Genomic DNA, 13730 nt, shown 5'->3' with positions numbered 1-13730 from the left:
AGGAGAAACTTGAGTTCAAAACCAGCCTCAGAAAAAGCAAGGCGCTAAGCAACTCAGTGAGACCCTGTCTCTAAACAAAATACAAAGTAGAGTTGGGGATGTGGCTCAGTGGCCAAGCGCCCCTGAGTTCAATCCCTGGTACCCCAAAAAATAAAAAAAATAAACATGTCTATGTACATAAGCTTTATTAGACTTACAATGATATATACCACTGTATAACTTTTACTTAATATGATTCATACTTTGAAGTCAATATATTTAACAGGGTCTACCTTTTCATTTTTAGTATCTGACAAATACGACGTTTTGATCTACGTATACATTGCAGAAAGATTACATCAAATGAATTAATATAGCCATCACTTCATGAACTTTTTGTGTGCAATGAGCACATTTTAAAAATCTATTCTTTTAGCAATTTTGAAATACACATTAACTGTGGTCATCATGCAATACAATAGAGCTCTAAAACTTATCCTTCCAGTCTAAATATAGTCTTTGATCAACATCTCTTCTTTCACTATCCCATACCCCACCCCTTCCCCACTTCTTTTCTACTGTTTCTACAAGAACGGTAATTGTCTTTCTGTGCTTATCTGATTTCACTTAGCATAAGATCCTACAGTTCCATTCATGTTATCACAAATGGTGGAAGCACTTCCTTTATTAACGCTGTATAGTATTCCATTGTATATATAAATTGAGTATTTGGATTGAACCCAGGGCCTCACACATTAATAGGCAAGCACAGTACCACTGAGCTACATTCCCAGTCTCAACAAATCACATTTTCTTTATCCAGTCATCTGATAAAGGACATTCGGGTTGCTTCCATATCTTGGCTATTATAATGGCTTTACAATGATCATGAGAGTAAATATATCTCTTCATCATACCAATTTCAATTCCTCTGGATAGACACTCAGAAGTGTGAATGCTAGATCAGTACCATAATTTCATATATATTTATGACATTTCTAGTTTTTGCTATTATCAATAGTGCTACAATTAGTACTAGTATATATTTCTTTATGTACTGGTCCTCATTTTTCCATTATATAAATCCCTATAAGGGGATTTCTGGGTAAGAGGATGGCATTTTAATAAATACTGCTATATTAAGTTCCTAAACAGTAATAATTTAGACTCACCAATAATTTCAGGGTAACTGTTTTTTCCATGCTCTTGTCAAGATTAGAAATTATCATACTCATTTCTGTTCATCCAACTAGGTGAGAATATTATCTATTAATGATGGTTAATCTATTCATTATCTACTTGCAATTCCCCTTTTGTGAAATGCCTGTTCATGTCCCTTGCCTTAATTCTATTTTTCCCCTCCAATTAATTGCTTTTTTCTTAATTTGTATGATTATGTCTTAAACTTATGATGTCTTTCATTATGCAAAGCTCTTAATACTTTTCCACAACCAACTCTGCCAATTTTCTCTCTTATGGAATCTGGATTCTGTATCCTGCTTAGGTCTCTTCCATTATCCAATATTTTCTAAATAATCTCCTGTATTTTCTCCTACTATTTTCTTCCAATTATTTTACAATTTGATTTGTGTTGCTATTTTACATTTAAATCTCTAATCCATCTGAAATTTATTCATGTGGTGCTATCACTTAGGAGCTGTTCCAACATCATTTATTGAACTATCCATCTTTACATGCTTCCTCCTAGAGTAATAAATCCCTATAAACAGCTTAAAATGGCAGGCAAAATTCCTAGCAATTCTTAAACTTCACTAATTGAGGCAGAATTTCAAACTTACTAAAAATTTATTCAAAAGCATTAATCATTTTCTCTTTAAAATAAAATCACACAGATGGAATGATGTCACATGCCTGTAATCTCAGCTACTTGGGAGGCTGAGTCAGGAGAATTACAAATTCAAGGTCAGCCTGAGCAACTGAGGGAAACCAGGTCTCCAAGTAAAAGGGAATGTAGCTCAGTGATGGAGTGCCCCTGGATTTGATCCTTAATAGCAGGGGGTGGTCACATATTGGGTACATACACACAGTATATCAATATAAGCGTACACTATAAAATGATTTAATGTAATAGCAATCCAAGTCACTGATCTAACTATATGAGCCAGATTTTATATTTTTAAACCTAAGTGGCAAAAATAAAATAATTATGGCTTGAAATCTCAAGATTGACCATTGATTCATGCCATAGATATTTTAACAGGGGTTTGGGATACAATGGAGATCAAAGTAAGTCTGATCCCTGCTTTCATGAAATTCACCATGGCTACTTCTCTCTTCTTCTAGAAAAAAAAATGTATTCATTTTAACTGGAAAAGGAAAAAAGAAATAGATATTCACACAAATGCAGTGAAAAACATTTTGGCAAAGTATAACGCATTCTTACTTTCCATTTCCAAAATATTACTTTTTTCTTCCAAATGTATTATTTATCCTGGTGACTGTCTCATTTATTATTCTTAAGTGGAAAACACTGAAGCTTACTCCATTAACCTACACCTAGATACACATATGTCTAGTCTCCTTACTAGTCTCTCTCTTAATATTTAATTTCTTTCAACACAATAAATAAAAATCCTCCGTAAGAAAACAAATATTATAAACTTATTGACAGCAGTCAAGATCGGTCCAACAAATCAAAGGTATTGCTTTAAAGTACATGTAGATTTAAAGATATTTCAATGAACCTCAGACTTAATAAACGGTAGCATTGTGTCGGTGGAAGAGCAAGCAAGAACCTGGGGGCACCTCAATGACAAGAGGTAACAAGGACAACTCACTGACAGTCACTTAAAATTTGTGGTCCCACGACCTAAGAGACCGCCCCCACTCTTAAACTGAAGCCCTGGGGCAACCAGGCCTGTGGCCACGCCCCCCAACTCAACAGCAGCCCAGGGCCTCCTCCACACACCCCAGCCGCTCCCAAAGGACTGGGGAGCGGGACAAAGCACCGCCCTGGGAAAGCAGACGGACTCCTGCCCCGGCGGAGTGACCTTGGCCTCAGTGCCCTCCTCAGTTTTCTCACCGGTAAAGGGAGACTAGTATTCGGTGGATGCCTCCATTCCCGGACCGAGGTTCGGCATCCAACTCCACAAGGATGGAGCTTTTCCAGTCCGATATCCCACGTAACTCCCCGCACCTGCCCCGCGCCGCCCCCGCCTCGGTCCCGGGCCACGCGTGCTACCTGCGATCTGGGAGGCGAAAGCTTCCGCCACTAGAGACATGTCGGCTGGGCAGCTCCGCGAGCGGGTGCCCGCTCCCCGCGTACGTCAGCGAACTCCGGTACAACCCCGGCGGCTCCGGCAGCTAACGAGCCTAACCTGGCTGAGGCGCAGACTCGTTAAGCCCACCCAGCAACTGCAGCCGCGGCAGCCAGGCCCCCCCAAGGTTACCGCCAGGCCGGGCCAGGAACTTCCGGTGCAGCTGACAGCGGCGCGCTAGCACTTCCGCCCGCCCCGCCCCCGTGCCCTTCTAGCCCGCGCGCGCGGGCCATGCTGCCCCACATTCCAAGCCTCTGCCGGGTGGGTGCAAAGCGGGCCCAGCGTCTGACTCGCCTGCTAGCTGGGGGGTCGGACGGAGGACCCCGGAGGCTCATCAGTGTCCTTTCTTTAAGCAACGATTTTGTTAAGCAAGTAATAACATTTGTAGGCTCCCACTAGACAGCAGGCTCTTCAAAAAGTGTATATTTATATTTATTTCGTCCTCTCAACAACCCATCAAGATGATATTGTTATCGCCGTGTTAAGGATAAGGAAATAAGCTTAGAGAGTTTAAACTGCCTGCTCAGGGACTGCCCAGAAACCAAATGAATTCCCTCTATTCCACTCAACTGCCGGGTTGATTGATCCATGGACAGAAATTAGTGTTAATTATTTCTTTATTCAAATATGCTTGCCTGAAAGAAAGATGTTTAAGCAGCTCTTAATCTGAAAATGTGGTGCTTCGACTCAACACACCCGAGACGAGTCTCAGCTTGGAGAGTAAGGTGCTTTGGTTTCACAGGTTTCTCACCTCTTAAAGAGTGAGGTGGGCAGGAGAAGGAGGGAACACTAAATCCCATAAGTGAATTCTTCCCCGTAGCCTAACCACTTCTTAAATTATACATACACTATTGGCAAAAAAATCATACATGCTACAGATTTAGAAACATAAGATTACAAGTGGAGCAGACTTCAGAAATCATCTGTTGAGCCAAAGCCCCCTTTCACTGATGAAAAACAGGTTCAGAGAGGTGAGGTGACTCATTTTAAAACACACACTAAATCAAAGAGTCAGATAGGTTACTAAGTTTGTACAAAGGAAACCTGGTGTTCTAAGAATTAGAATTACTGTCCATGACTTTGAGAAAGCTATCTCCTTCCTTTGTATCCATATATCTCTGAACCTCTATTACAGCTTATTCTTCATATTTCTGTTTTATTGACTAGTATATTAGTTTTCCAAAATTGCCATACAGATTACCACAAACTGGATGGCTTAAAACTACAGATATTTATTCCCCCAGTTCTAGAAGTCTGCAATCAAGCTATTAGTAGGACCATCCTTTCTCTCAAGGTTCTAAGGAGGAATCCTTCTCTGATTCTTAATTGTTTCTGGGGATTGCCAGCACTTCTTAACTTACAAACTCATTTCTCTGTCTCTGGACTCCATCATCACATAGCATTCTCCCTATGTGTCTATGTGCCCAAATTTCCCCTTCTTATAAATGCACAAGACGTTATTTTAAGGGAGACTCTAATAAATTAGAGTGTGACTTCATTTAACATTGATTAAAACAAAGAACCTATTTTCAGGAAAGGCCGCATTCACAAGCGTTTTCCGCTCCTGAGACTAAAAGACCCAACCAGAACAATTTCAAAGGAGGAAAGATGTATTTAAGGGTTCATGATTTCAGAGGTCTTAGTTCATAGATGGCCAGCTCAAAATGAGACAGAACATCATGGCAGAAGGGTGTAGCAGAAGGAAGCAGCTCACATGGCCACCAGGAAGCAGAGAGGAATAAACTCCACTCTCCAGATACAATATGTATACCCCAAAGCCAAGCCCTCAATGAACTACTTCCTCCAGCCACACCCAACCTACCTTTGGTTACCACTCAGTTAATCCCATCTGGGACTAATTCACTAATTAGGTTAAGGTTGTAAACCAATCATTTCTGCTCCAAAACTTCTTGCATTGTCTCACATAAGAGCTTTTCAGAGACACCTAACGTCCAAACCACAACACACAGACACCAGGGGTTAGGATATAAACATATCTTAAAGGAGGACAATTCTACCCACTACGTTGGATAATAAAATTTTTAAGAATAAGTCATCAATATTTGTATCCCCTCAGCAATAAATATACTTATTAAACTAAATTTGCATTTACCCAATAAACACAAAAGTGTCTTAAAAAGCAGTGTCTTGAGCTAGGGGTATAACTCAATGCAAGAGCACTTGGCTAGCATGTGTGAGACAATGGGCTCAACCCCCAACACTTCTCTCTGGCTGAAATTCAGAATTAACAAGGAGCTATAGATGGATAGAAACACAAGATAGTGGGTTGTTGTGTTGAAGGAGGTAACACTAATAGTAAAGAGTATGTGATACCCAGTTTCCGCCTCATCCTGTTGGTGATGTTGACCAGGAGAAATGAGCTCCCAGTGTTTTGATGTCAATCAAAAGAAAAAAATTTAGTTTCTGTCTAATCTGTGCACTGTGAAGAATTATGTATAACTGTGAAAATATAGATCTGTCATCACTTCAAGTTCTACTAGCAATTATTTGTCACCTTTATAAAGCTGAAAATACAATGTTTTGACCACTTTTTGACATGCTCCATGTCATAAAGGCTGAGTGAAAACTTAAGCCAAAGTAAAGAGCCCTGAAGATTGGACTATGGAAACCAAGACCAAACAAGTCCAAGGAGTAGAAGTGACCCCCAAAGTGGAAGACTGGCAAGATCCAGGAACTGAGCAAACATGCAAAAGAAACAAAACAAGATTGAGGCAAAATAGAATGTGTCCTCATGATTCAGGTGAAGCATTCATGGCTTGATGCATGGTACATGAATGAACCAGGCTGGCTCAACAGTAGTGGGTTAGGGCTAATACCAACCTTTGTTATTATAGCAAGTGACTTTGTCTGTTAGAGGTCTAAAACAGAATACCTTAGACTGAGTCGTTTATAAACAACAAATTTATTGCTTCTGAAACCTGGAAAGTCCAAGATCAAGGTACCAACTGATTTAGTGTCTGGTGAAGGGTGCATTCCACATATATGGTTCCTACTACATATCCTTGTACAGCACAAGGGCAAAAAGGAAAGTAGCTCCCTCTTGCCACTTTAAATGGCACCATCCTATACACAAGGGTAGAGCCTTCCTGACCTAATCACTTCCCAAATGCCCCACCTCTTAATACTGGCATATTGTTCATTACACTTCAGCATATGGATTTGGAGAGAAACACCAATATTTGACCACAGCAGTAAGCTTTTTAGCAAAAAAAACAAACAGATCTGCTGGGGGCATTGTCTATACTCAACTCTTTCTTCATTGCAGCCAGGAAAGCAGATCATCAGCACCATATGGATTTACTTTTTTTCCCTGACTGACAGGTTCTTTTGCTTCCCACACAGGCAAATTCAGACTGGAAAAAATCTGTTATGTGGGAGGTCTTTATTACTAAAAATTAAGTCCAATAAAATGCAGATGTCCTGACGGTGCCCACAAACAAGCTGTCTTTGTAATAAAGAGCCAACTGGAGAAAATATATTTATACATCTATATTAGAACAATTGGCAGATTTCAAACTGAAGATCTGTTTAAGATCACTACAATTAAGGGAAATGCAAAAAAACCAGCCGCTGGAATTTTTTAAGAATGAGGTTGTAAAACAAAAGTGCTAGGGAATCCACATAATACTAAAAGAATAATCACACAATTAATTAAAATAAAATATTAATTCATAACATTAACAATCTTATTGTTTGCCCTAATAAAACCACTTTTCTTACAAAACTGTCATAAGATATTTTCATGTCCCTAGTCTAGATTTTAATGTTACTGTATTAAATAGTAAAAAAAAAAGTCCTTATGAATATATACTTTACTAAATTAAAATAGCATGGCATTTTATCTGCATTTCAATTTTTGTCTGACACAATGTTAATATTTTAATGTAAATACTGTAATTTTTAAAAGATCTCTGTAAGAGAAAATTTTGCCTAGGACTCCTTCAAAATTATATTTTTTATTTGACAATAATATAGTAAGGTCAGGCACTGGGGATTGAAACCCAGGTCTGCTTTACCACTGAGCTACATCTTCAGTTCTTTTTATTTATTTTTTTTTTTTGTTGTTGTTGTTGTTGTTGTTGTTGTTGTGAGACAGCATCTCTCAAGGTTTCTGAGGCTGTCCTCCAACTTGTCATCCTCCTGCCTCAGCCTTCTCGATCCCTGGGGTTACAGGCATGTGCCACCATATTCAGTCAAAAATATTTTTTAGAGGATACAGAAATTTGGCAGTTATTTATCCTTATATCTCTCAACTCCTTTCCTCCCTTTTCAAATTTCTAAGAAATCACAATCAAGGACTATTACATTCTTGCCCTGTTTTTCACTTTCTGATCATATCCCCTTGTATTTTAGGTTAATACACTATCACATAAACTACAGCATATTTAACTGCACTTTGAGAAATATCCACATTAATGATTATTGTGAACTAAGAATTTTCAAATATTCTGATTTTTCAAAAGATATTAAAATACTAATTTCCAAAATATTTTTCCAAATGGGCCTATCTGTTGCTCACTTTCAAAACTTATTATTAGGGGCTGGGTTTGTTTACCATATCTACTGACTGTGCTCTTCCCTGGGAGAGATAATGTCTTATCTACAGTCACAACAACTGTATTAGTGTACTTTCGTGGTTACAAGTTATAAAAACACCTAGCTGAAGCGAGTATAAGTATACTGTATCACTGTGGTAGAAAAGATATTGGGGTAATTCTCAGATCTAAATGAAGAGCTCTGGGAACCAGCTTGGCGCACCAGCTCTCTCTCTACCTCTCATCTCTATTCAGCTTTGTTCTTTTTAACTGAAGACATACGTTCTCCCAAGTGGCAGGAAAAAGGTTGCCAGCAACACCAACTTGACATCTGCCCAGCTTGGCAAGCCCAAGAGTAAAGAGGATTTCTCTTCTGATTTCCACATATTAATCCCAGGGAAGAAATTATAATTGTCATGTTTGGATGTTGGATGTTCTCATCCCTAAATTCAATACTCAGTCCTAGCAAATGGATCAGAGTGACCAGGACCAGGGGGCAGTGGTGAAAGGATGGACCCTGTCACAAGAAGGAAACTAGGAGAAAATTCTCCAAGCAGTCAAAATCATGGTATCATTGTGCACAGTAAGAATAAAGAGTGCTATACCACACTTACCACTTCTTTTAAAACTTAGACAAGTCTCTTAAGCTATTTAATATTTTTCATTTCCATAAAGGGAGTAATAAGATGAAATGATGCCTTAATTACAGCTTCTTGGGCTGGGGAGAGGAAGAGGAATTCAGATATTGTGCTAACTTAAAACAGAGCTGAGGACCCCTCCATTAAAATTACTATATAAAACTACTCTACAATTGCATTGAGCTAACTCAATTCTAAATCACTACAGCAGTGAACTTACAGGTTTTCACACAAAACAAACACACGTCACACAATTGTCTCATCCTTCTAGACCTGGCTAACAAGAACATATTTATTCTAAAGCTATAATTAACATGTTTGAAGTCTATATATCAGCATGGAAATGTGAATGATGAAATGGTATATTAAAACTTCAGAATACAAATGTATTTTATTGAGAATGCAACTATGTTAAAATATGTATAAGAAAAAAAGTTGGGTGAGATTTCTTAAGTGTGATGAAATTGTTGTTATCCAGGGGAAGTGAGATTTCAATTTTCTTTTTTCTATCTTCTGAGCTTTCTGTAATATTTTTTAATTCCACTTTCACCAATTTGGAAAAAAAATGTACATCTTAAGTAGAACTTTTTAAAAGGTGAATAATATGGAGACAGCTCTTCATCCAGGTCTTGTATCATATAGGTCTCATTAATTATATTGCTGAGAGCTATCTTAAACCAGCTTCTCATTCCATGGAAGAGCTTTACTACTACAGTAATAATGAGAGAAGAACATGTGCAGACAAAACAACCTACAAAATACATTACCTTTTGGTTACCCGGTCCTTAGTTAAGAATGTCTACAGATGGGCAAGACTCATCTTGATGTATAACTTCTATTGTTGAATACTGAGTCATGTGTCCAAGAGAGAGAAACTGACAAACTTTGTGAGCCAGTTAATTTTAAATCTTATCTGAGTGTCATATTTTACTGTATCAACCTTAAAAAAAAAAGCTGAAGGAATAGCTTACAATGATTAAGGAATCTTAAATTAGTTTACACATGTGTGTCACAAACAACTGGTAAAGAGGCCTAAAACACCAGAAATTGGAAAATATTCCTGAGCACTTTGAGACACTTTGAGGATGAAGATCATATGATGAAGAAATGATCACCTCTGAGGTAAAGCCAGCACTTTGAAGGTAATGCTGAACAATGTGACCGTCATCATTTTTCTTTACCTCCTTTTCAAATCAGAATCTATATAAGAACACGGAATTCATTCACTCATTGGTTCATTCACTCATTAGGTAACTACTGGATCCCACTTTGGAATTCTGGGCCCTCAAGTAGACCCTGGATATACTATAGTGAACAAAATTCAATGTATGTTCTCCAGGAGCTTATAATCCAATCAATAAGATGGACAAGCAAATGGGCCATTTCAATACAGTGCAATAAGTGCTAATGACATTGTTCCCAAGCCCATTCAATGTCATAGGCAATGTTACTGAAGAAATGGTTTAAGTTGCTGTGTTGTGACAGTTCTTTGGGTTAAGCAAAATGCCTTTACCAGGATACCAAATGTGTTTCTGAAAATTGCATATCTGAAAAATAATTGCTTGAGCTGACAGGAAGTACCACTTTCAGTGACCCCAAAACTCTTCAGATTTCTTAGCCTTAAACAGGGTTTCTGAAAAACCTTGTTTTGGCACATGCTTGAAAATCAGAATCTCTCAGAAGCACAACATACAACATGCTTCTGGTCATAGCAACTCTTACTTTGCCCTTTCTAGATAAAATGAGAACATCAAACCATTTAACTCTTCAAAATTATCCAAAATAGTCATTTTAAGATGTTGGTCAATATGAAATATTTTGCTAGCTTCTTTTTTTTTTTTTTTTTGTATTAGGGATTGAACCCATGAGCGTTCAACCACCACTAAGTCACATGGCAGCCCTTTTCAATTTTTTATTTTGATACAAGGCCTCCCTAAGTTTCTGAGGCTAGTTTTGAACTTGCCAATCCTCCTGCCTCAGCCACCTGAACCACTGGGATTACAAGCAAGCACCACTGTGACTGGCTTCTTCTTCTTCTTCTTCTTCTTTTCATTTTCTTTTTTTCTGACACTAGAAAATGTTCTATTTTCCCTTTTTTTTCTTTTCTTTCTTTTTTTCTTTTTTTAAGTGAAGAATGATATTCAGAAATCAAGATCTGGTTGCTAGGTATGCCCAATTCTATTGGATTCTCATTGCTTCTGGGCCTTCTTAGCAGACAAAGACAGGAAATACATATTTGTGCACAAACACACAAACACACACATCTACATTTATTTTTTAAACTGTGTCTATATGTATGTATATAAAACCATGTGTTTGGGATGGGGCTGTAAGTGATAAAGCACTTGCCTAGGATATGCAAAGTACTGGGTTAGGTCCCCAATGAAGCAAACAACAAAACAAAGCAAGACAGGAGTTCATGCTGATACCCTCAATTTTAATCCAATACCATGAAGTTCATTCTAACCCTTTACTCATTTGTAACTTCTTTTCCTGACAGTGAGACACCTGGCTCTCATTACCCACAATGTATTTTCTTATTTGTTCAATCATAGTACATACACAAAATAGTTCCAGAATTGCAAACCATCTCCCCATGAGAAACAAATTACCAACTAAAGTACAATATTTATGTGCAGTGTTGTTTTTGGTTTTTTTTTTTTTTTGGTCTTATAGTTTATATAGTCCCAATAATATTTTCCAAGTTACTCAGGTTAGTTCTTTCCTTTCACACACACCTCAGTGTTATTATGTTGTTCATTTAATACACTTAGGTTCATTCCTCACTCTTCATATTCCATTTGGGGTTTTCCCCACATCCTGGCTGTTGTTGATTATACTTATTGGGGAGCAGGTGTGCGTGTCATCACCATGTTCAAGAATCAGAGGTATACAAAAGATCTGCAGAGAGAAGAGTCACTTTCTTGCTATACATTCTCTCCATGCCATTCCCATTCACTCCCTGTAGAAACCAATCTCTTTATTTCTGTTTTATCCTTCCTGTATTTCTTTGACACAAATGAGTAGATAAATGTTTATTTTTTTTAAATCCCCTTATTTTCTACATGAAGTATTTTATCTTCTTCAATGTCTTCTTTTCTTGCCATTTTTGTTTTTCAGTGTTAACCTGACTAATCTTACATGTTTATTTTTCCACATGAACTTTGTATCAACTTATATAGCTCCATTTTTAGAAAGCTTCTTGGTATTTTTATTGGAATTACATTAAATCTATAAATTGACTTAAAGAAAACTGGCATCTTTATAATGTTGACTCACTCTGTGCAAGAATAGAAGATGTCTTTCTGTTTACTTGAGTCTTCTTTTCTGCCTTTGAGGAGTGTTTTAATTCTTTCACTTCTAGGTTATGCACATTTTTTACTCTGTTTATTCCTGAGTATTTAATCTTCTTTATTGCTATTAAAATGGAGTTTTCCCTAAATTTACAGACTGTAACTGGTTATTGTGTGAGTATATAAAGGTTATTTGCTTTTGGCAAGTCACTTAACATTTTAAATGTTAAATAATAACCTTGATGACTAAATCGTGGTGACTGTGATTAAAAAGGGACATTTAGAGTGGCATTCTGTCTACCACCATAGTTTCTCCTAATCTAGATATATAGTGCATTATACAGATTTGACTCCTAGGTTTTCAGGGACTCTTTCCCCAAATGTCTATGACAATGAAAATAAAGCCCAAAGACACAGTTTTATTAGGGTGAAGCCCATAATATTTATAAAAGTATATTTTTTCCATCAAAAATCAAAATCATAACTTAAATAATCAGTCCTTGGGGAAGTGAGAAAGGAGTGCATTCTGTGGAAAGAGAAATATAGACATGTTGAATTTGAGATGGCAGCACAATACAAGTGAAACATTCTGGAGGCATTTTGCCATGCAGAACTTGAGCCAGGAGAGAGATTAGGAAGTGAGAGATGGTTGAAACCAACAGCTAGATATGATTTCTAAGAAAGAGAATATAAGAAAGAACCACAAGCAGAGGCCTGAACCTTGGAAAACACACAGTTTTAGGACATGAAGGAGGTAGGAGAAGCATTCAAAAAAGGGAAGTCACAAAAGCCAAAAATGAAGAAAGAAAGTTCTAGAGAACTTTTTCTATGAAAAAGAACTTAGAAACTACAAAGAAAACATTTTAACCAATCCTTTTTACCAACAAGATTTCTCAGAATTAGCTGTAGTTCGGAACACACTTTGGAAATTTTTTTTTTGTTGGGGGGGCAGGGACAGGGAAGTAGCGGAGGTTGAACTCACTTAGCTACTGAGCCACATCCCCAGCCCTATTTTGTATTTTATTCAGAGACAGGGTCTCACTGAGTTGCTTATCGCCTTGCTTTTGCTGAGGCTGGCTTTGAACTCACAATCCTCAGCCTCTGGAGCCGCTGGGATTACAGATGTGTGCCACCGCACCCAGCACTTTGGAAATTTTAGAACACTCTAAAACTTAATTTTCCTTAGCCTCTTCTTTGCCTTAAAAGTCAAACATAGCAGCTGAGGGTTTTTGTTGTTGTTGTTGCTTGTTTGTTTGTTTTTGTGTTTTTGTTTTTTTTAACAGGAAATAGCATTTTCCAACTCTGGATAATCTCATCAGAATATTCCCAGTGTTTCCACAGCACAGCTCCAGCAGGGACAGATAGAGGGGACCATAAGGAAGAGTGAGGTCCCTGCTGCAGGCAAGGGAGAAAAACAAGCAGCCATTTGAGTCAAAATATGCAGGAGCTTTTGGAATCTCAATGCAATCAAAAGCATCAGTTCCCAAAAGGTATGACATTGGTGGGTGGAAAAGACCCTGCATCTCTCAGAAGCAACCTCGCAACCCTTGGTATGGGGCAGCTGCAGCCTCTTTCCAGAAGGGAGCAGCTTATTGAGACTGAACCTGAAAATGAGCAACAACATGGCAGGCAGTTAGGGTAGGGACAGGGCTAACTAGGATTCCATCTCTCAAACAGAAAACATCTAAACCTGGGGGGAAAATTCTAGAATCGACCTATAGCTTGTTCTAAGAAATCCTGTTGTTTTTCATTTTCCTAAAATGAAAAATCACTTTTCTTTATCAGCATAGGAAAATGTGCTTTTCTTCATATACATCTTTAAAAAAATTATAATGACAGTGGAAGCCAGATAGCCAAGAGAGTTAGATGGATTTATCATGAATGTGTTCCCCAAGATACAGTATTCATTTAACAGGAAGTCATAGTATGTGCAAAAAATAAATATTTTGAATATTTTGTAGTAAATTAGGGGGGATGACCATTGTT

At 37.8% G+C, this 13730-nt stretch overlaps 1 protein-coding gene across 2 annotated transcripts in view; it reads right to left on the bottom strand.

Moving 5' to 3' along the window:
• The window catches only part of Mtx2 (metaxin 2), a 58485-nt gene extending 55052 nt beyond the window's left edge, over nucleotides 1-3433 (bottom strand). For both annotated transcript variants that reach the window (XM_005324635.4, XM_078017637.1), the window contains exon 1: nucleotides 3182-3433. In XM_005324635.4, the coding sequence (XP_005324692.2) occupies nucleotides 3182-3221 (40 nt within the window). In that variant the 5' untranslated portion in view covers nucleotides 3222-3433. The remainder of the gene's footprint in view (nucleotides 1-3181) is intronic.
• Between the last annotated feature and the right edge of the window lie 10297 nt (nucleotides 3434-13730).

Source organism: Ictidomys tridecemlineatus, chromosome 7, assembly GCF_052094955.1.
Source record: "Ictidomys tridecemlineatus isolate mIctTri1 chromosome 7, mIctTri1.hap1, whole genome shotgun sequence".
NCBI classification, from domain to species: domain Eukaryota; kingdom Metazoa; phylum Chordata; class Mammalia; order Rodentia; family Sciuridae; genus Ictidomys; species Ictidomys tridecemlineatus.
This window is presented reverse-complemented; position numbering and strand designations above follow the sequence as displayed.